The sequence below is a fragment of the Pseudopodoces humilis genome, chromosome 1 (genome assembly GCF_049639895.1).
Source record: "Pseudopodoces humilis isolate 2021_Gansu_Grassland_sample_001 chromosome 1, ASM4963989v1, whole genome shotgun sequence".
NCBI lineage: Eukaryota > Metazoa > Chordata > Aves > Passeriformes > Paridae > Pseudopodoces > Pseudopodoces humilis.
Genome location: NC_142200.1, coordinates 121,271,858 through 121,295,027, shown reverse-complemented (window position 1 = coordinate 121,295,027; position 23,170 = coordinate 121,271,858). Strand labels below are relative to the sequence as shown.

Sequence of the window (23,170 nt, the reverse complement as noted above, 5' to 3'; positions counted from 1 at the left end):
CATAAATATAATCTGAATACTGAGTGGGAGGTGAACAAGGGAAGCTTAAATTAGGCCATGTCTTGAACTTGTTACTTGAGAAAAATTTCAGCTGAGTAACTCATTTAAATATCTGGGGGTCTTCTTTGGGATACCAACAAAGTATTCAGAGTGGATGGAAGAACAGCTAGGAGTTATATATCATAAACCCTATGCATTACTGAAAGTAAATTATATAAATTAAAATATGTACCATTGGGCAAGCTGAATAACTGTTATTTTTAAGCTTGTTCAGAAAACCTGATTTGTTTACCTGATTTCTTCAGGCAGTGGAGAAAAACAACCATATCAACAAAACCAACCACCACCCTCTCAACTAACCCAAAAAAAGAATCAGTCTTATTTCTGAAAAAAATTAAAAAAAAAAAATCCCACACAAATTGTGGGGAAGAGGTGAGAACCAAATGAGCAAAACCTGTTGCTTAGCTTCTCTAAAAACAATTTTGAATTTAGCTGGGTTCATGAGTTAGTTGTCATGTTATTTAGAAGTGGAATGGAAAAGCCTTTATTTAATAACATTAATAACATTTCTTAGCTGAAGTTCACCAGCATATCTTCAGTCTTATTTGAAATTCTCCAAGTGCAGTGATGCAATTTACCCAAATGTGGCAGGACCTTGCAGATAACTTTCCCAAATCTGAATGTTTCCCTGGACAGGTGACTCTTCAAATACCCATTCATCTCTGCTTAGCAGCTGAGTTTTCTTGATTTAAATTCATCTGGTTTTAGTAATGGTGAGACTCCATGTCCAGCTCTAGGCTTCTCAGTACGAGAGAGACACGGAGCTTCTGGAGCAGGTCCAGTGTGAGACTCTGAGGATGAGGGTTCTGGAGCACCTCACTTATGAGGAAAGGCTGAGGGAGCTGGTCCTGTCTAGCCTGAGTGATCTCATCTATGCCTGTGACTATCTGGTGCCAAGAGGGCAGAGTGTCTCTTCTCAATGCCAGGCAATAGTGCAAGGGGCAACAAGCAGAAACAGGTACACAGAAAGTTCCACCCCAACATGTGGAAGAATTTCCTTGTTGTGCAGGTGTCCAAGCACTCTAACAGGTTTTCCAGAGAGGCTGTGGAGTCCTCTTTTGCTGGGACTATTCGAAATACACCTCTACGGATCAATCCTAAATTATGTGCTCTAGATAACTCTGCCGGAGCAGGGAGGTTGGGCCGGATGACATCCAGTGTTGCCCTTCTAATATTAGCGGTTGGGTGAGCCTCGGGAAGGAGGCGATGCTCCGGCAAGGGGCTGATGGGCTCTCCGTGCGCGCTTTGCAGCTCGGAGACCTACGGGCGGCAGAGGGCAGGAGCCGGCCGGCATCCCTCTGCAGGCCCCTCACCCTGGGCGGCTCCTCCCGGCTGCGGCACCGACCTTCACCTGCAACCCGAGCCGGGCGGAGCCGGCGCTATAAAGGCCAGGGCGGGCAGTGGGACCGCGCTCCGCAGGGACCGGCCGTCGGGGCTGCAGCCATCCCTCCAGGCGTGCCAGAGTCTGCGTGGGCTGTGGAGGTGAGCTGAAATAACCAGAGGAGAAAAACACAGTTAGAAATCGGACAGGGTGCCCGTTGGTTTTGTTTGGGTTTTGGGTTTTTTTTGTTGTTTTTTTTTTGTTTGTTTGTTTTTTTTATCTGAGGCTGATTAGGCGTTTTCTCGTCCATGTTGTTTTAGGTTTCATCAGATTCATGTGCGGCTTTTTGCTTGGGATTTTGTTGTTGTTTTCCTTGTTTGGTTTTTTAACCAGTATGTTTGATAGATCAAGAAGAAAAGTCTCGGCAGACTTAGAGCATCAGTCATTTACTGCCTCTAAATGCATCCTAGTACCACATGACAGAATGAGTGCATGTCTTTATCATTGCACTCCCAACCACGTTATTTAGTTCTGTTCATTTAGTTCTAATCAAACTTGAGGCAATGAGGGAAATTATCTGGTCTGTAATAGAGAATTTACAACAACCTTTATATGAGTGATTTAGCATAAAAGATGACTAAGACAGCCTACTAAGTTGCCCAGTAATAGTGTGTATTGTTCTTAATGTCTCATTAATAGTAGTTCTTTTTTTTTCATGCTGTTACTTATTTTATTTTCTTTTTAGTCCTTCTGTTTAAGTAGAATAATGTTGAGACCAAAATGTGATATGTCATAGAAAAACTTACAGATGTGAACTCTTTCAATATTTACTAAATCAAAGTGTTTTCCTGGGGGGGTTTATTGCAGATTCTAATTAATGTGACTCTCTCATAACAAAAAGAACAATGAAGGACTATTCTGCAAATTCCACAGAACAGGACCTCTCTGATCCTGGTAAGAGGGAGCTCTGCATGTGTGTTTGAAAAATATGTTCCACAGGTTTGAATCTAAAGAACATTATAAAGCTCTCCTGATTGTCATAGTTGTTTTGTAGGAGATAACATGAGTTTCCTACATATCAGTGAATTAAAGCCACGCCTATAAAACATTTTTCTGCATGAATCATTCCATCAAGTTCAACAAAATTAATTTACATTGGTAAAACTGCTCAAGAGGGTCCTAGCCTGAGCATGAAAATTCTCCTGAGGTAAGCTGTGGAAGCTGGAATAACATTATTGCTGTCAAAAGGTTGTCTAAAACAACTGTTGTAGACCAGCTATCAGTAAAATAGTATGTAGAAAACTCTTCATTGTGAGTTAGCAACTAAAGTTAAGGTAAATTGGGAGTGGCTGGTATGGGGAGCAGCTTTTCTCCTCTTGTTTTTTGAGCTGGCTCCCCACTCTGGCTACTCCTCTGTTTCTTTATATATTTATTGCATCTCATTTTATGCATTCAGCTTCCTGGGTAGGATTATGCTTTCATATATCTTTCTGAAGCACCCAGCACAAAGGAAATGGAGCATGCAACAGATACTGCAAGAGAATAGTGAAGATGGTTATTAGAGACAAGGACATGATTAGTTAACTACCATCTAGTCTGTGTTAGCTACAGCAATTATAACCCCCACTATAAGCAATTCCACTCATTCCATAAAGACTTCTAATTTGCATTTAATTGTTTGAAGGAAGAATTAACTTTTTCTTTTAGTCTTTGATAATCTTTCTGTATAAATATATTTTAATTTAAAAAATGAAGTTGTTTCCATCTCAGAAATGGACATGTAAGCTTTTTCTGGGAATAAAGATGAACTGAAGAGAAAAAGCCTGGTGAATTTTTCTTGAAACTTCCTCCCAAGAACATGAGGAAAAACTAGTCTAGAAAAAAACTAGAAAGACACAAGAAAGCATAATAATCCATCAATTGTATTACTAAAAAAAGCGGTTTTATTCACAGAATCTGGAAGCAAGGTGTGTGATGATACTTCTTTACCGCATGAAGAACATGTAGAACAAATTGACCAGTCAAAGCCCAAAAAGAAAATGTAGGTATTTTTTTTTTAACTTAGTGTTAACTGGGTGTATGGGAAAGTCAGAGGGGCAGGGGAGGGAGGAGAAAAGTTTAATACAGGTTTGCTAAAAAATCCCTTATCTTAATTAGTCTTTTGTACTTTAGGAAGGAAGATGAGAAGCCAGAGAAACGAATTGTTGGCATTCTTGAATTGGTTAGTGATCTATTTAATGGTCTGCTTTAGATTTTTTTATTTGGTATTGTGAGCTGTTTATGACTTACAATTCATAGGCAATCAAAAACTGGAGAAGAAGCCTGAAGACTATTGATTCTGGACCTGCTCTCTAAGAACCAGTAAACACCAGTTTTGTGTCAGTTTTGTATAGGACAGCTATTCTCAAACAAAAATAGCTCTTGCATGTGGACTTTTTTACTCTGAAACAAAAAAAGATTTATTCTTCTCTGTTTTATTCTGTGTGTATTTATGCTTTGAGATGGTTAGGCCAGTCAGGAATAAAATGCTCCAGTTTCAGATTAACCACATCCCAGGATATCTATAGCAGTTTAAATTCACATCCTTCTTTAAACAAAACCAAGCTTCAGGGATAGACAAATTTCAAGATACGATCTATCTCCGCTGAAAACGTTTTCTACTGGTAGGTGTAAGTCAGGTGCTGGTCAATAACTCACTCTTGTTTACATTATAGAGGCATTATCTTAGTAAATATGCAACTCAATGGAACACACAATATATTCTACAAAGATTGTTATCACTTGCAAATTTGTAATTTTTTTCCTGACTGGGAATCTGTGTCCTGCCAGTATTCTCTTAGCAGCCTGAGTGCTGATTTAAGAATATGTTGGACTACTACAGAATCTTTATGTACCGAGTTTACCTTCAGCTGGAGTGTTGCTACTTAGAATATGTGGCTGAAGCATGTTCTGTAAGTCCACTGTACTGCAGCAAATGCATGAACTGTCAGGTGTAATGTCCCTTTTTTCTCTTTTTTTGTTTTTCTTTTTAATGCTTACGTAGTTTTGCTATGCTGATTGGGTGGATGTCCTGTTGATGATAGTTGGTTTGGTCGCAGCGGCTGCAAATGGTACTGGAATGCCACTTATGATCATTGTCTTTGGAGAGATGACAAACAGCTTTGTGCTAAGTGGCATGCAATCCAATGGTAAAAAGTTTAAATTAAATTTCTCTGCATATTGATTGTGTTTTGCTACTGAGGCTAAGATTCTTTTATTCCCCCAGATTATACACTGGTACATATCTAAGGCAATGTATTATGAGCAACACTTATCCTGCTGGAAATAACCCAGTCATTTCAATCCATCTTTAATGGCTAGACCAGGGCAAAACCAAAGCATTGGATGTGCACTTTGTGAATGGACTTTGACCTTGCTGAGATAGTAGGGAGTATGGCCACCCTCAGTTATCAGGCATTAATTGCTTAAAAATAAATGTTTTTTTGCCAAATAATTTTGTATTTAAGTTTGTATTGCAGACCCCACTTGCAAAATACAAAATATTCCCAAACTGAAAACCCCATATTGCCATGAATCAACAGCTCTATATAACACTTCCACAAATATTCCTACTTTTAATTTCCCCTTCACAGATACTTCAGTAAACACTTCCAGCTGCCCATCAAATCCAGGAGTGGATATAGAAGGTGAAATGACAAAGTAAGGATCTGTAGTTATATATGCCTTCCCAATAATGCATCACAGGCTTCAGTATTTACTTTGGTGTGATTGACTAGTTGCTTCTCTGTGTGTCTAACTTTTCTCATTAGATAGAGTGGGGTCATGTGGGCTTTTTTTTCTTTATCCCAGGTTTGCTTACTACTTTGTGGCAATTGGCTTTGCTGTGTTTATCCTGAGCATGATCCAAGTGTGGACATTTTTGGTTGCTGCTGCAAGGCAAACTGCAAGGATCCGGAAGATGTTCTTTTTTGCAGTGCTCCATCAGGAGATGGCTTGGTTTGATACTACCCAGATAGGAACACTGAACACCAGACTGACAGAGTGAGGGCTCTGGTTTTTTTTTTTCTTTTACACACAGACACACACCCCCAAGTAAGGCATTTAAAAAAACCTGACATTTATCTCAACAGAATAGCCTAAAGAGAGTTAAAAAAAAAAATCCACCGCACCTAAAGTGTGAAATATTACAGTTCAAAATGAGGAATTCATTATCCTTTTTCAGCTATGTGCATTGGAAGGGGTTTTTTCATTAAATGTCTGACACTGGCTTTCTGAAGCCCATGAAGTACATGTCAGCCACTGCTAAACAAACTGTCTCCACCTAGTTTATAAATGCCAAAAGCTGGCACTGAATTGAATGGAAATGAGCTTATACTTGCACCCAGTCAGAACTCAGGCAGTATTCTATTTAGCCAGTTAAAGTCTTTGTAATTTTTCCATAAACTTAAATAGATTTTGGGGTGAGGACTGTAATGGCCATGTACTATGGAATTATATATAGAAACACTATTTTTAAAATTATTTTTCTGGATTTTATAGTATCTTTGGACAATTATCTGTCCTGGAAAGTGTACAAGAAGCTTAAATGAAAGCTCTCCACTCTAATATCTGTATGTTCTGTGAAGAAAAAATAAGGAAGAAAATTTGTATGAAAAATGGAGCTTATTCCAAATAATGGTATGATGGAATGGAGGTAGCTCTTCATCTGAGTCAGTAGCTGAAATCATGAACATAAAATGCATCAGAGAGCTGAGCAGAAAAAATTATTAGGGATTGGTCATGTTGGATGAAGAGGTTGCTTGATTGTTTCCTTATTGCTCCATTTGGATGCCAGATGAGGAAGCTAGGTCATTGGTGTCCTAGTGTCATGGCATAGAAACATCAGAGAATGTTGAGAATACAGAAAATGAGTCCTTAAAAATAGGTTTCTGCTGTGTTTAGGCCACAGAAGAACCCAATGGTACAGTTCAGTAGCCATGGTTAAAAATTTTCTTTTGCTGGTTAGGAAGTGACAAAGCTCCTGACATGAGGCCACACAGCATGTAAAGAAGTGGGGGAGGGAGTCACAATGTGAGGCATTCTGAACTAACAAATTTTTTTATTATTATTGTTATTTAAAGTGACATCAACACCATCCGTGAAGGAATCGGAGACAAGATCAGTATATTTCTGCAGTTTTTTTCCACGTTTGTGTCAGGGCTTATTATAGGATTCATCTATGGCTGGAAGCTGGCACTGGTGGTTACGTCAGTCAGCCCACTTCTTGCTGCATCAACAGCAATTTGGTCAACTGTAAGTGTGTGGGGATTTATAAATAAACCAGACAAACCTTACAGCACTTATGCACAGAAGAGGGGGGAGAATGGGAGAAACCTAGTGTGATTTCTAAGTTCGCAGGTTGGCCCCACTCTTACTTTGAGTTCTGTTCCTCCTGTAGCCTTTCTCTGGGTTCCCAAGCACACTTGTAAGGTGTGTTCCTTCTCTCTGCATAGTCTGTCCTCATGCCATGTTGCAGGAGGATAATCTGCATCTGAGCATCATTCTGGCACAGCAGTTTCCTCATGGCAAGCACCAGGGAAACCCTCGCTTTTCCCTCCTACCATAAGGACCTTTCAGCCTCTTTCCATCTGCACATGAATGTACCACGGCTCTTGCAAATAATTTACCAAGTTTCATGCAGTGTATGGACTAGATCTATACAGCTATGCAGATACATACAGCTGCTGAAAACTGAAGTGCTACAAATCAGTGAAACAGCTGGAGAGGTTTCCCTTTCAGATAGGAAAACTTTGTCCCCCTATGCAGTGTTTAGCCACATTAATGTTGATGGCTCATACTGTTGAGTAGCTATTTATACGATTTTATGGGGTTTTTCCTACATGAAGCATTACAAAAAAGCTAAGAAATAGAATGTTAGAGGTTGTAATGTGATTGACTTGCTTACTTCAATGTCTGCTGGTGCTCTAGTGTGTGAACACCTCAGAAACTCAGCGCAGCTAGGGTACCTCCTCTTTCACTCTTCCTAGTGTAGTCTGTAGGCTGTCCTCAGCTTGGGAGGAAAGTGGATTAGTGTCTTGGTTTAGGGTAAATTTTGGAGAGAACCTCCAAATGGAGTCCCCTCAGAAAGCAAATCTAAGCGGCCCCTACCCCCAACTGGTTCAGGAAAGGAGGTTTCTTTGGAGAGAAGTGGAAAAAAACTGTTTATTTAACAGAAATTGAATAATATTAAACAATAAAACCTCTCACTGTTCGATGAAACAGCAAATCAAGGAAGAAAAGTCCTTTTCATGTGGAGTAGCTTGGCTTGCTCAGGTTCTTATCAGTCCCTCCGGTGCCGGAAAGTGCCGAGGCCCAGGCCCCAGTGGGCCACAGGCGTGGGCTTCCGGGCTTTGTTTGGGATTTTTCAGCCCAGAGCAGGTTTGAACAGATCTAAGGAGAAACAAAAAAGTCCAGGGAACTCTTCTGCCTCAGCTAGCTAGAACTAACTGTAAAAGAGAAGCTCTGTCCCGGTGTCCATCCGTGCTGCAGACACCACAGTCCAGGGGCAGGATGTGGGGGAGTGATGTTTTCTTTCAACACAAACTGAGGCTTCTTCTTCCCCCCCTTCTCTCTCAGAGCCAGTCTGAAAGGTGCAGAACTCAATATGTAACATAAACCAGGCAACTGGGGATACAAACATCATAAAGCCACCCCAGGACAATTGGGAAGGAAGATCACCTGATATTTGTGTAGCCTTTGCTTGTAATGAAGAGACAATGATAAATTGAACTCTGAGGGAAATTCAGGGTATAGGGAGGAGCTGATCCCCCATAGATTGCTAACATCTGATCTTGTGCACCTTGTGTGATTGTTCTTATTCACCAAGACAGTGTGCATGTTATTTCAGAAGGTTGCAATAACAGCCGTTTTTAAACTTTTCAGCTCCTGGCATCCCTTACTGCTAAAGAGCTGTCTGCTTACGCCAAAGCAGGAGCTGTGGCCGAAGAAATTTTGACAGCAATCAGGACTGTTGTGGCTTTCAATGGACAGCAGAAGGCATTAGAAAAGTAAGTTTTTAAATTAGTTATTATATTTAAAATATGGAAGGAAATTTAGTTGTGGAATTGGTTTGTGGGGTTGGTTTTTTTTTTTTTGGAGGGGCAGAGGGATGACACTCCTTAGTGTCATTTTGTCTTTCTATAAGTGGCAAATCACCTGAAAACAAAGGTGTGCAAATAGATCTAGTCAGTGAATAAAGGCTATTTGGTGTTGTCACTGAAGCATAGATGCAAATTTTTCCTTTGGTTGAGATCTGGAGTTGAACTGAATGTGAAAGTGGTGGGAAGGTTACCTTTACCTAGGAGTCAGATGCAACAAAGCATGCAATCTGCTTATCTTCTAGGGCATTTGTGCTACTGCTCTGATCTTTGATTACTGAGCTTATTTTTAAACTACGCTGGATAACAGCCTTGGGTAAAATCACATTGGTGGTTTTTGCAGTGATTTGCAAATAACATGTGTAGCTGCCCAGTGTTGGCCCTAGTCACACATACAAGGTGAAATGATTGTGGCTGATCACAAACTTATTGACATGCATATCAGATAACTCAACAAGCATAAGCAATAAATTTTTTCATACAAATACAAGGCATCACTGATTCCATGCAGCTGGGAAAGGCAAGGCAGATGACCTGATCCATATGCCTCATGAAACTCTTCTACCTTTTTCAACTCACATTAGCCCTCATCTTGTGCAAAATTTACAAGGTGGTGTCAACCCTAGCTTAGGATCCTACAGCCTGTTCCTGCATTTGCTTCCAGGGACTGAGCTCTGACTCTTACAGCCCTGTCTTCTGCTTACTGGAATTTCTTTTTAAAATGCAACAGCATTAAGACTGTTCCTGCTTGCACAGTAAAAGAAAAAAAAGCCCTAGATGACCTAGATAAGTTGTCCTCCTCCTTCTCATATCCTTCAATTACCAGTGTCTGAAAGTTAAATTCCAGGAGCTGTCAATATTCATTCACAATACTTTGTCTAAAGACAAAATAACTGATACCTGAGTCAAGAAAGACTTCCTTTTTATGATTGACTAGTCAGCCTCTTCCACAGCTCTACCTCCATTTAATCTAAAAACTCCAAACATCTAAAAACCCCTAGGATCATCTTCTGCTACTGACAAACTCCTACCAGGGAGTGCATTTTTCAGATAGTAGATTGTGACTCCTACACAGCTCTTGAATGTTGACCTCAGAGTTAAGAAAAGCACCCTTTCACTGCACAGTGCCTCCACTGACCAGAAAAGTTTACTCTTGCAAGGGATCTTCAGTCACCTTTAGTTTCTGGCAGTGGCTTGGCCTTTCCTCAGTATTTGAGTGATCACATGTATTTATCACGCTATTTAAATGCTTTACCCATTTCCCTGGAAGACTGATGATGCTGCTGATTCAAACATAGGGCCTGGTTTTAAGAGCCCAATCAGGTCAAAATATTTCAATATGTTTGACTAACGAAAACAGCGTTGCTGGCGTCTTAGAAATTTACATGAACAAAATAAATGCAGTTTAAGGTTGCTTCCCAGCTGAATGGATTGCATGTCTTCCTAAAATGGAGTTGTACTTTATTGAAAATACATTTTGGGAAAAGAGTGCAAGCTACTGACCATGCTGATTGCAAGTAGAAAGTTACACTATTCCTAGGCTACACTTTGCATAATGAGCTTGAGTAAATGAAAGCTATAGATGAGTGGATGAATTTGAACCATTCTTAGAAGAAATAATTTTCTAGTTGAACTTGCTATATACTTCTTTATACAGATCTTCTGTGTTCACTGGTTATATATGTAATATATGTATATATTATATATATTACATATAGTGCATATATATATTATGTATATATCAGTAAAGTGACCTAAGGGAAAGATATTTCACATACCAAAATGGCTAATAAGAGAACAACTTTGCCATCAGAGGGAGCTCTCATTTATCTCTTTCCCTATTGCCTAGGATTGTTGGAGGATTTTATTTTTATTTTGCTTGTTTTAAGTGTGGAAGACTAGCCTTTATCTCTGTGGTAAACAAGGTTGCTAAAACTTTTGCTAGGTTTCCTTAAAGAATTAATGGAAAAAATGAGTTCAAGAGTGCTATTGTCTTCCATTATGATAACAAAGTTGTGATACTTAATTGTTTTCTGATTGTCTTCTCTAACAGTACGCCAGTATTGTCGGCATACATCAGAGCAGATTTATTCAAATTAATTACCTCCCAAATAGTCCTCCTTTAAAAAAAAAGAAGAAAGAAAAAAGCCTCTATTCTCTTGGAGATTCTAGTTGATTTTCTTACATAAATCCTTTTAATTAAGAAAAGGGCACTGGGAAATATCAACCAGGATGGCATGTGGTACCTGTCAAATTAATGGTTTCCTTACCCACTTTCAGATACAATGCTAACTTAGAGACGGCTAAACGTGTTGGAATGAAAAAATCCATTACCACTAACACATGTCTGGGTCTTTCACAATTTTTTATCTTTGGATCCTATGCCCTTGCATTTTGGTATGGAACCAAACTCACTGCTGAGGATCCACATTATGACATCAGCCGTGTGTTAATTGTAAGTACAGCAATGCAACTTTGAAAAATGTTCTGTATCTTCAGGGAAAGTTATGCAAATGGTGTCTCTGTTTTCTGCCACCTGCTTGCTAAATTAGGTGTTAGAGACTCACTTAGTATAAAAGAACTGGAAGTTATCCATCTTTCCTAGCTTTTAATATAATAAGTTTGATTGTCTTGGACTCTATTTCTAAAGTGGGATGAATAACCTAGAGCTGGCACTTAAGTCTTTCTAGCACCCATGTGGGCACTGTAATCATTAATTGAAATACTCCTCTCCATCTGCCACAGGTGTTCTTCTCTGTGCTTATTGGAGCTTTCTCCCTGGGCCAGGCGGCTCCTAACCTGGAGACTGTGGCCAGTGCACGTGGGGCTGCCTATGAAGTATATAAGATTATCAATAAGGTAAACACCTAACTGCATAGAATAGAAGCTTTTCAACCAACTTAGCTTCCCTTCCCTCTTGTTTTTGTTTTTTCCCCTTGAGAAATGTAACAAAAGCGCTCTAAAGCCCCAAATCAACAACTCTATAGATGTTTACTACAGAAACCCATAATATTTTCATTGATCTAAGAAAATGCAGCCTCTTTGTCACAGTGACAGCTGGAAAACCTGGCATGTTTGTCTGAGATATATGGTTGAGGTCTTTCTCTAATATTAGACTTTCAGCTCCAGAAGGGTACTATGGCATACACTAATTTATAAGAAAGCATGTATGCACCAATTCAGCTGAGATGGGGTGTACTGGGGAGGGGGAATTGGTCTGGAGGGGATTAATATCACTATTGAAAGTTATTACAATAATAATCTGTAATGCTGATGTTGCCATAAAAAAGGTTTTCCATATCATAATCTTGGTCTTGCTGTGCTATGCAGCAACAGCGTAATTGTGTATATAAAATAAAGTAGGACTAAAAACTTCTTGGAGAAAAGGCTACATTGTTCTTTGTGATGTGCGTATTAAACCCTCTTGATTACTGGGGCCCATGTTTTGGTTGCAAGAAAATGCAGCTAATCCTGCAATTAGAGATTTTTTGCTACAGATTTTGTTGCTTTTGAAAAGGTACTGTATTTGTCAAAGTAGAATCCACAATTTGATGTTTCCCCCATATTCAGCATTCTGCTGGTAAAATGCAGCAGTTCTGCAGCGATGTACTGCAGTGTCAACCAGCATCTGAGAAAATAAGGAACAATGCATGTAGCAGAAATAACAGTTCCAAAAGTGAAATAACCACCAATTTATTTCACAAACCTCTTTCCAGAAACGGCTCATAGATAGCAGTTCTAAGGAAGGCTACAAGCCAGACAAACTCGTAGGAGAAATTGAATTCCGAAACATCCATTTCAGTTACCCTTCCAGACCGGATGTTAAAGTAAGTGTTCTGTTTCCATTACTGTACTGAAATTCCTCAGCTTATGTCCATACTGTTTGTCTAGTTTTGTTCCTGTTTTGGGGGATGTGGCATAATTTCCCCCCCCAATGATGCACAAAGACAAAGCTCTAGATTTACTGTCACTATGTATCTCATGCTCTTCTGCAGGACAAATCTGTGCTGCCCCTAGTCTGTCTCTATGGACAAGAGCTTTGATAAATCAAATAAAACTTTTCAAAATCTTTCATTAAATCTTCCAGACTTGAAGCAGTTAAACCAGAAAGTTAACTTTTTTCCAGTCTCTTGGCTCTTTGGAGTTATGATATCCCATGTGAAAAATTATTTGAGATAGACTTTACAACAATATGCTATCAAACATACTGAAACATCATCCTAAATGTACTTTTGGAAGTCAAACATTGTTTTGGGCATATGTAAAAATTGCTGTTCAAGAACCTGTTGTCCTTGTTCTTTGCTAGTTAAGTTTCCATTAGTGATCTGTGTGTACATCATGTTGTTGTGATTACTTTCATGGTGACACAGTTGGTTTGACCTCTGTGATATTTGTCTATAATCTTTTGAACACCTTGATGAAGGTGAAAGGAAAAGGAATTTGCTGCTGTTGATTCTTCCTTGATGAAGAAAAAGGTAAAAATATGTTGGAGTCTGAGACACAGAGTGTGTGCCCTTGTTTCTGATACTTAGCTCTAAGATCCAGAAAAACACTGAATTTCATATAATATGAAATTCATAAGCATGTTTTCATGGTGATGAAACATATGAAAACAACTGTAAAAGTTAGAAAAATCTAAAAGTGTGAGAGTGTAGATTAGAGAATTTTCTTAAATCACTGAGTGAAAAAGTTAGTTTATATTTTTAGTTAATTTAGAAAGCAGAAGGCAAGATGGAGGATTTAGAATGTTGTTTTCATTCTTCTTTCTTCGTGTTCTTCTAGAGGTTTCTGGGTAATAGTAAGTGATTGGTTAGAAAATGCCGCAGTGCAGCACACAGGTGATGGATTGTTAAGAAAAATAATATATGTGTCTATTGTTAATTGGATAAGAATGAGTATAAAGATAAAAGCAGTGCATAGTTCAGGGCCTCTTTCTGCTTTCAAAGCCAAAGTGAGCCACAAAGTGAGCCACAAGGCCATTCTGTGTCATCAGAAGAAAATAAGTCAGATTGCAGTGAACTGAATTTGTGCAGTTAGTCTGGACAGACCTGCCAAGTTTTGTAATGACCTTCTAATAAACACTAGAAACAAGACTCTAACGAGCTCGGGAGTTTTCTTCAAACCAGAGAATAGAGATAAGCAGGGCTCCCCATGAGGGAGGATCCCAAAGGAGCTCAGCTCACAGGAGACTGAGAAATCCAGGAGGAGAAAGAAAAATACAGAAGTGCAGCAGAATCAGAGAAAGAGAAAAAAGAAACAAAAAAGAATTTTATAGAGAAAAGTTAGAGAAATAGAGATTTCAAATGTCAACAATTAAAAGCTTGACGTGCTGATTTAGTGGTGAGAATGGGAAGGTTTGTACCCCTGCGGCTGTTTCTTCAGGTGGCTTTTCCCAACAAGGTCACCTGAGGTCTGTCCCATTGTGCATCAAATCTGTTTCCAGGACTTTGGGATGGCTGGAGCACAGATTCAGAGCTACGCTTTCTCCTTAACTGAATTTTATACAATGCATCTTCCATCCCTCTCGGTTCAGAAATCTGGAAAGAGCAGAGTCTTCACCTTTCTTCCTAAAAATTCTATTCAGGTTGCTGAGCTATGTTGTGAGCACACTAAATGGGAGGGAAATAAGAAATATTTCTCATCCTTCCCAAATCTCAGTCAGCAGCTCTCCCTACTCTAAGAGCATCAATGTTATTTAGTAGAGCCAAAAAGAATCAGAAAAGCTGTGTAGAAATTACCCCCAATCTCGCAAACATTTGATGCAACACAGTATAATCTTCCCTGTCCAGGTTAAACCAAATCAAAGAGATCTAAGGAGTACAGTTGTTATTATTGGTTTTAATCTTGGAAATACGTTGCCTGATGAAAGAGGGTTAGGACTAGCCTAGTATGTGGTAGTGATTGTTTGCATCTGGTGATATTATGGTATTTAGAATAAGGTTCTTGATAATGCAGGCACCAGGATATCAGCTTCCTGGAGATATAAAATTGGATGGATGTATACAGGGAGAGGAGAGGACTATTGCAACTATTTTAATCTCTCATTGTAAAAACATGTGTAGGCAAACTTATATATCTGCCTGGCATAAACAAGAGTTCCCATAGCAGCCAAATATTTTGGTAACTACACAGCATTACTTGTAATAACATGGACATCTTTTGAGGTAAAATGTTCTCTAAATGTGAAAATAGCAAAAATTATATCATTAATCTGTAACTGCTCCCCAGGTTTCTGAGACTGTTAACAATAAGGAATGGGATTTATTAAGGGCCTCCCAGAAATTACTTCATCAAAACAACCTTTTATATTTTAAGAATAGAAGAAAGCAAGCTTGGTTTACAGTGATACTTTTTAGCACCTGAAAATAATTTTCTGTGAGATTCAAAATTTTGCTCTGGAAAATGGAGGACAGCAGGAGAATTTAAGATCCCAAACCTGCTACCACATCACACAAACTGGAGAAACTGAGTCGTGAAATTCAGAGTAGTGTGGCTGTGTCTATATTAGTTTAAGTGTGCTAGGGAATTTTCCCAGGCAATGGAATGCAACAGTCCATGCAAGGAAACTCTTAAAATATTTCTTGGTATGAGCTTGGCCTGTTCCAGTTATCCATCTTCTCAAAAAATTCCCAGGCTTGCTTTGGTAACCAGAAGGATCTAGGGGCCATTGCCAAAAGGCAGGTTGCATGCAGCCATCCTGCTTTGAAGGCTAATACTTTTCACAAGCATAGGTGAAGAATTTTTCTTATCAGTGCTCCAGGATATTCCCAGGTACAATTAACTTATTAATGTTGCTGTTCCTTCAGACTATGGCCTTCACTACTGCCTTGATAGCAACAGCTACAGTTACCTTGACAGACTGTTCTCCAATCAAACTTGTTAAACTAAGACATATTTTTTTTTATTATTATTTCCAGATCCTCAAAGGTCTAAATTTGAAAGTTCAGACTGGGAAGACCATTGCTTTAGTTGGTGCCAGTGGCTGTGGAAAAAGCACTACTGTTCAGTTACTGCAAAGATTCTATGATCCTGACCAGGGAGAAGTGAGTGTCTGCAGAAGAATTGTAAAAACTCAGAGCTGTTAGGACATGCATGAATTTCCCATATTGATTGAACCTTGTTTTCTATTTTGACTGAATTTGACCATATTATCTGCATAGTTCATATTTCTACAATTTTAATTTCAAATTAACTATCTTCTCTTGTTGGCTTGACTTCATTATTCTGATCCTTCTTACAGTACTATGTCATAAATAGTAAATGCCACAAGTCTTGGAATAGACTTGCAAGATCTGAATTTAAAGTAATTGTTATCAACTGTTCATTTTTAAAATTCCCTAAACTTTTTTAAGTGAAACATAATGGAACAGAGTCCTGCTGTAGTTTGCTTCCTTTTCATTGAATGCAAGCTAAAACCTGGAGACAGTTTTCTTATTTTAAATGGTTGTTTTCTTGGCTTGTTTTTCACTATCTGCTAACCCACAGCAGAAGATTCCATCATTACACATTGTGTGTGTTTTACCACACACAATTTACCACAGTTGGTAAATGGTAAATACTTCCCACAAGAAATTTACAAAGGGAAAAAATGAGAGAAACGAAACAATGCATTTTTAAGAAAATTTGGTTTTTATTCTTGGTATTTGAAGGATGCTACTCGATATTTGCTACTGTTAGCTGAAAGTAGGTAAACATTTCAAATATGAAAAACTGAACTATCAGTATATAAGGTATCAAGGCAGGTGTTTTCAACACAGTTCTTTCTTAAACTTAGTTCTCCTGTGGCTGTTCATTTCTGCCCCCACCCCTCATTTTGCTGTGTCAATGTCGATGTTCATATCGCCACGCTGCAAATGACCTGGGTTAAAAATAACTTTCCCTTTCCTTTTAGTCAGCTTGAAGTCTCTTTGATCTGGTGTAAACAGCTACTGAGGTGATTGTGTAGCTCCAACCGTGAGGAAATCAAACTGGCACAGCAGCTTAAGAATCATGTAAAAAGTATGCAAGGAAGCTGTAAAATTCTTAAGCCAACTTAGGATGGTTATTGTGGGAAAACAGACCAGGGGGGAAAAAAGGCGCCCCTTTTCTCTTTATGCCTTTCATCATAATTTTCAAGCTTGTGCAATGGATGGAAAAACTGCAGTTGTAGATTCTCCCTCAAAAAGGTTTTCTATTAATGACAATATTTTTTTTTCCCTTGACCTTCTGGCTGATACTTCATTCAAGTAAGAGTAATTCATTGCTTTATTGTGAGTAGAGTACATTTCCTTGACTTCTTTTTCACACTTTTTCTCTCAGATTACCTTAGATGGTCGGGATATTCGGACCCTTAATACAAAGTGGCTACGAGAAAATATTGGCATTGTGAGCCAAGAGCCTGTTTTGTTTGCAGCCACAATAGCTGAGAACATTCGCTATGGTAGAGAAGACATTTCTGATTCTGAAATTGAGCAAGCAGCCAAGGAAGCCAATGCTTTTGACTTTATATCTAGACTGCCGGATGTAAGTTCATTAACTTATTTTGAGTGTAAGAACAAAAGGTCCATTTAGGCTGGTGTCCTGTTTCAGAGCATGGGAATCCAAGTTATTCTACAGCTTCTCAAAACATACTTATTGCCTCCAGCAGCTTTCAGTTTAGAAAGTTTTTCAAATAGATAGTGCCTCTCGCTCTTCAAAGAACTTGTGCTGGAGTCTGGGAAAAGATGACAGCGCCTTTACTCAGGAGAAAGGAAGTTCCCCAGCTGTATTGCCATCCCTACCCATCTCATGAGGCACAGGAGAGCTGGCTTTTAAAAAGAAGAACCAGAAATCCAAAGCCTTTTGACAGGAACTGTCTGTACATTCACAGGAAATGGGGGGAGTGGGTGGAAATAAATAAGTGAACCAAGACCCTTTTAGTAGCTCCAAACTTAAGTTCTCTCTCTGCCTGAGATTCAGAGCTTTGAGCCCTCTCTTAGCAGTAGGTGCCTTACTCCTTTCAGGATGGAGCTGAGAAACAAGGTCAAGCATTCTAAACACATCCTCATAAACAGATAATGTCCTTCCCTTTGCTCCTGAAGTTAAAAAATGTGGGAAAAGTGTCCACCTGGGATTTGATTTCAAATCTTTTTATTATTTTAGAGAACTTTGCCCCTGTGCCATTTCAAGCATGTCAATCTGTTCCAAGGTTCCTTTTTCTCAGGAAGAGTGATTTGATCATATTTACACTTAAACAGCTATATAATAAAAAAACTACAGCGGACTTTGAGACTTGTCACTTTGCAGTCAGTAGGAACCAAACAATGACTCCAAGAGGGGGTGTCTCAGATTCATAGCAGGCACACTCTTGGTGTGTCCTTATAATTCCAACCCTTTTGGAAAGGTAGAGAATCTTCAGAAAATATGGAGATCCCTTTTACAGGCTTGTCTTGAAAAACCCCAGGGTTTGGAGCACTGGATGAGCAATAAAGATCTTTAAAGAACTGTAAATTCAAAGTTAGGCAGACACAACATGTAGGGGCAATTAACATGTAGGGGTTTGGTTAAGGGCCAGTAGGATGGATGTCCTTCCATGTTTGCTCTGCCTGTGCTCAAGTAAGATGGAAGAAGCCCCATCTTCTACAAGATGAGTACTTGAGGTTGCACTGAGAAGTGAGGGTTTGGGATGTCTGACAACTTCTGTTCTGTTCTCTCATTTGTCAGAAATTTAACACCATGGTGGGTGAAAGAGGGGCTCAGCTGAGTGGAGGACAGAAGCAACGAATAGCTATTGCCCGTGCCCTAGCAAGAAATCCCAAGATTCTTCTTCTGGATGAAGCTACATCTGCATTAGATACTCAGAGTGAATCCATAGTGCAAGCAGCTCTTGATAAGGTAGGACTCACTGAAGCTAGCAGCTGCCACAAAAAAGTGCAAAAATTAAATGTACAATTTTCTGTGCAGGCTTCCACCAGAATTAAGAACATTGGAAAATAAAATTTGGAAGGATGCTCAACTTCGGTGATTTAACAGGGAGTTTGAACTATCAAAAATTTAATTGAAAATTTGGTTTGTTTTTTTAGGGGTTTTGTTTTTGTTTTTGCATTATTACTAATTATGAAGACAGCCATGTGGAACAGCAGCTTAGGTCTCCTGCACACCCTTTCTCAAGTCATAATTGTTCATTTGCTGGTCAAATATTGATGACATCAAGGCAAGGTATGAGGACAGAATGGCCTTTTTTAGGTGGATTAATAGAAAAGTGTATGTTACTGATACCCCTAGTATTTTCTCTTTATTGAAGAGTTGCTTCATAAGTTTCAGAACGCTATTGGGATTTAGTCTTTTCCTGCTTTTAGCAGCCCCACAGCTCTAGGGTGGGTACTGCTGCAGAGGAGAGCTGTCAGATCTTGAACCCATGCCTCTGATCAGCACACAATACCTTCCTCACAGCCCACCTTCATCAGCAGTTTCCATCAGCATACAGCAGAACCCATAGGCTTTGACTGAAAAAATCTTCTTGGTTTGGCTTGAATGTTTTTTTTGTCTAATATTTATTTTAATGTATTTTTTTAAATGAAGTGAAAAACCCTGCCTTTCTTTTCAGTAATTATGCAGAAAGATATGAATTACCAGTATGGCTCAAGGGAAATGCAGAATGTGTCATCTTCACTCGCTAGTCAGTTTAAAACTGAGGTAAAATGCAGCTGTTATATTCATGCCATTCCAGTGACATTAACATTGAGGTAACATATAGATGAAAAAATAATATTCATATAATATTCTGCGTGGGTTTTTTTTAAATTTTGTAATCAAGTACTTAGCTTTTCCAGAAGCTTATTGCTTCATTTAGTGCATAACAGAGGGAGGTCACTCAATTAAGTGGACTCTTTCTCATCCTTCTTCATGTTCTCAGAATGTGCCAAAATGAGCGTTTGGTGCTGCTATTCATTATTTTTACAGCTGAGAGGCAGAGATACTAACCTCATGAACACTCACTGTTTCTGGACATTCAGCTCCTTGTAGCTAGCTGTTTTTCAGTTAACTTTGCATCTTATAAAGTGATTTGCTAGTTCTGATCACAGCTCCCAGCTCCAGTGGTGAAGGCTTTGTGCATTAGGCCACACTGCAGCAGATTTCCTGGGGGTGGCTTGCATCAGGTCCATTAGGATGGCAGATGTAGGGGGAAGAATTCAAATCTCCATGGAAGCAGTCCTCTACTGCAGATGGCCTCATCTTCTTCATGCCCTTATTCCTCTGCCCGTATGATGTATAAATTCTGAAGCAAGAAACTTCCAGCAGGTCCCAGGACCACAGAACATACCTGTTGCACGAGGTTCCCTTGGACCTCTCCTCCTGCCAAGCTGCCACCTGCTCCAGGCATCAGGGTGGGGGGAAGGCAGCCTCTGCAGCAATCACAAGGTGTCCCGTGCCCATTTGCTGCATGAGGGCTGTGTGTGCCACTGGTCTGTGTGAGGGAGCTGGAGAGGGCTGGAACACGGAACCTGCTGACTGAGACTTCAGCAGCTCCTCCTGCCAAACCCCAGTAGAATTATTGTCAAATAAGTTTGTTTCAGAAGGGAGTGGCTCAAATCCATTTTTGATTCAGGTTTGTTCCTCTATGCTTTCCTGCGAAGTCTTGTCAGAAATTATGCTGATTTTGTACTTCCAAAAATTTGCAGGGACAATATATAAAGAAAATATCTGCTTTTTATATATTTGCTGTCCTAGCTATGTTTTCAGAAAGATCTTAACTATTCTCGTGGCATTTTCCCATCATGCTTACATGCACATGAAAACACTTTGTGAGCAACTTTGGCTCGAACAGTTCAAGTGTTATAAAAAGTCAAATAATAAATAAACTTCAATTATGGTCTTTAATAGTTGTTGCCTGTCTAAAAACATTAATGTGGCTTTACCTAAATTAGTCACGCAAAACTGTCCTTGGACTGCTAAACAAGGGCATGAAACTGGGAAAAAATAATAATCTTTGCTTTTAAAAGAAATAAAAGTATTTTTAAAGTTTTGATTTACTATATATTACAGGTGACTAAAGCAACTTCACCTCTGTGCTATTTTCTTGCACATTTTAACTGTAACTGGGTTTTGTGTGTTTCTGTAAGGCTCGGGCTGGACGTACCACCATTGTGATTGCACACAGACTGTCTACCATCAGGACTGCTGACACTATTGCTGGATTTGAGAAAGGAATCGTGGTTGAACAAGGGACACACAGTGAACTGATGCTGCAGAAAGGAGTCTACTATTCCCTTGTAATGCAGCAGGTAAAGGCAAATTTATTTACTTTCTTCATTTCACAGAGTGGTCAAATGGTGGGTGGAGCCATTTTCTCTCTCTAGCTCCTGCATGTTGTCCAGCTGGCAGCTGCTCAGTTATTCTAGTCTGGGCACAGACACAGGCCTGGAATTCTTGGGGGTTTTACCCGTAAGTGTTTCATATTTGTGCAATCCAATGTGTCAAAAATGTAAGTGAGTTTAAAGCACAGACTGTATAATTATGGCATAACCACAGAGGTGTTAGATTCCAGGTGGATTCCATAGACTGCTTTAAAGGAAAAGAGGGGGGAAAAAATGAGAATCAAATAGTCTGCTGCTCTGCAATTGCAGACTGAAGTATATGTGGCCTATAGACAACTGCAGTTATACTATTGAAACAGCAGTATTCATGAGGGAAAAAAAAACCCCACTTTCTACTCAAAATGCCTTGTAACTGTATATCCTGAACTAGGGTTGTGGCAGTGATATTCAAGATGATGGTACCTCAGAAGATAGTGAAGGCACAGGAGCTGAGGAATATGAGGAAAACATAAATCCTGTGGAAGAACTGATTCTTCAAGATGATTTTGAAACATCTGTGATACCAGGGAGAGGCAGCATTCGAAGAAGATCCAGCAGATATAAGAGGAAGAGGCGTTCATCTAAAAATCCCTTTGGAAAAAAGAAGGAAAAAGAGGAGGTGGAGGTTGGTATTAGAACTTCAGCTTAAAATTTTAATTATAAGATGTAAGCAAGAAAAAAAAGCACATAACTTGGATGACTTTTAGAGAGCTGGCTTTCATGCAACCTTTTCTCTGGTGCTATTGCAGTTGTTACTCACTAGACTGAGTATCTGAGGACAATTTGTCTCAACAAAGATCTTAATTTTAACACTACTGAGTTCATGAGGAAATACTATTGATTTGTCACATTGTATTGTACAATTTAAGAGTATTATTTCAGTGGTACAGATATTCTAATTCTGTATTTTAATACAGATATTTTAATTATTTTAATTAATATTATTATTATTATTAATTATTTTAATTAAAAATAGTTATGGGATTTCATTTGCAAGATTCTTTACTCCCTGGTACTTACTGTTGCAAATACTGCTGGGTAATATAATCCCAGAATTGGAGGCACTTTGGAGTATCATACTACATTTAGGTAAATAAAAAAAAAAAGAATATAAAAGTCCTGCCATTTTGAAGAATATTTCCATTAAAAGATCTGTTACTCTCTGTGTTTTAGTATATGCTGCAGTTTTACAGATAAAACAACTTAGCTGGCATATGTCATACATTGATAAATGTCACATAGGAAGTTTGGGGTTAAGAAAAACTTTGTTTCATGGTAGTTGAATAAAACTTACTCATAGCATCAAAAAGAGAAGATTTCTAGTGCATTCTGGATCAGACTTGGCATGCACCACTCAACAGGAATTTGATTTTGTTTTCTATTTTGTAGTACTTTTTTTCATTAAACATATTATAAGAATGGTTTAGTATATTAAGTTTGCGTGAGTTTATTAGTTTTGGGGGTTTTGCCTCATTTCAAGACCTTTGAAGTCAAGAACTAAAATATAAATTCCAAAGTAAAATTATTAATTCTTCCAAGTTTGTGGAAGTTAGAATCTCATCTGAAATAAATATTTAAAATAGTTAGGAAATCCTTAGTATAGTTTAATCTATAGATTTTCCTCCTCCCTAAAATATATCTTCCAGGTAATGAATATTTCAAATAGTGAGAACAAGCTGGACCCATTCCCACCATCATATAAAAAGTCATGTAACTTCAAAAGATCATTTTGGCTTTATATTAATACTGCTTAAGACCTTAGAGGTGGGTGTTCATGCTCAAGAATACAATGTTTATCACATTCAGAAAGCAAAGTCAAACATCCAGCAGTTGTAATTATTTCAGAAAAATCAGCCCAGTTTTATAGTTGAGGCTTAGCCACCCTCATTCAGCATCTAAAACACAGGATAAAATAACCAGGAAGCAAGAGCAACTTGCTTATAATCCTGATTAATATTTTGTCTCATTTCTGATGTTTTCATTACTTGCTTTTCCGAAAATATCCCTTTGGAGGCATAGACACTTAAATAAGGTGTTAAATCAAGACAGAAAATTTGCTGTGTTTTCAAAGCACAAACAGGCTAACTGACTCTAACATATGCCTCTCTCCTGGTTTTGGTAATTCATTGGATATAGTTTGTCAAAGAGACAAATTACCTCTCTACCCAGTTGTTCTACTGCCAGCCCACTGGCATTTAGCTGAACTGGAGGGATCTCTTCTGTCCTCTGAACTGTGAGACTTTTCAGTTCTTTGATTGAAATGTTGTCTGCCATTCATGGTGACCACTCCTATCTGACTTTCAGTGGGCGGTCCTGGCCCTTCTCCCCTCATGGGTTCG

At 38.8% G+C, this 23,170-nt stretch overlaps 1 protein-coding gene across 10 annotated transcripts in view; it reads left to right on the top strand.

Moving 5' to 3' along the window:
• Nucleotides 1-1,413: 1,413 nt before the first annotated feature.
• ABCB5 (ATP binding cassette subfamily B member 5) overlaps nt 1,414-23,170 on the top strand; it is a 35,591-nt gene continuing 13,834 nt past the window's right edge. Inside the window, exons 1-17 of one of the 10 annotated variants that reach the window (XM_005518867.3) lie at nt 1,414-1,542; nt 2,249-2,335; nt 3,335-3,422; nt 3,554-3,602; nt 4,425-4,569; nt 5,014-5,080; nt 5,231-5,422; nt 6,502-6,673; nt 8,303-8,427; nt 10,798-10,972; nt 11,263-11,376; nt 12,234-12,344; nt 15,435-15,560; nt 16,816-17,019; nt 18,199-18,369; nt 20,598-20,759; nt 21,223-21,456. In XM_005518867.3, coding sequence (XP_005518924.2) covers nt 2,287-2,335; nt 3,335-3,422; nt 3,554-3,602; nt 4,425-4,569; nt 5,014-5,080; nt 5,231-5,422; nt 6,502-6,673; nt 8,303-8,427; nt 10,798-10,972; nt 11,263-11,376; nt 12,234-12,344; nt 15,435-15,560; nt 16,816-17,019; nt 18,199-18,369; nt 20,598-20,759; nt 21,223-21,456 — 2,184 coding nt within the window. In that variant the 5' untranslated portion in view covers nt 1,414-1,542; nt 2,249-2,286. Of the gene's footprint in view, nt 1,543-2,248; nt 2,336-3,334; nt 3,423-3,538; nt 3,603-4,424; nt 4,570-5,013; nt 5,081-5,230; nt 5,423-6,501; nt 6,674-8,302; nt 8,428-10,797; nt 10,973-11,262; nt 11,377-12,233; nt 12,345-15,434; nt 15,561-16,815; nt 17,020-18,198; nt 18,370-20,597; nt 20,760-21,222; nt 21,457-23,170 lie in introns of those variants that run through there. The other 9 variants (XM_088057605.1, XM_088057683.1, XM_088057739.1 and 6 more) reach the window with 9 other exon arrangements.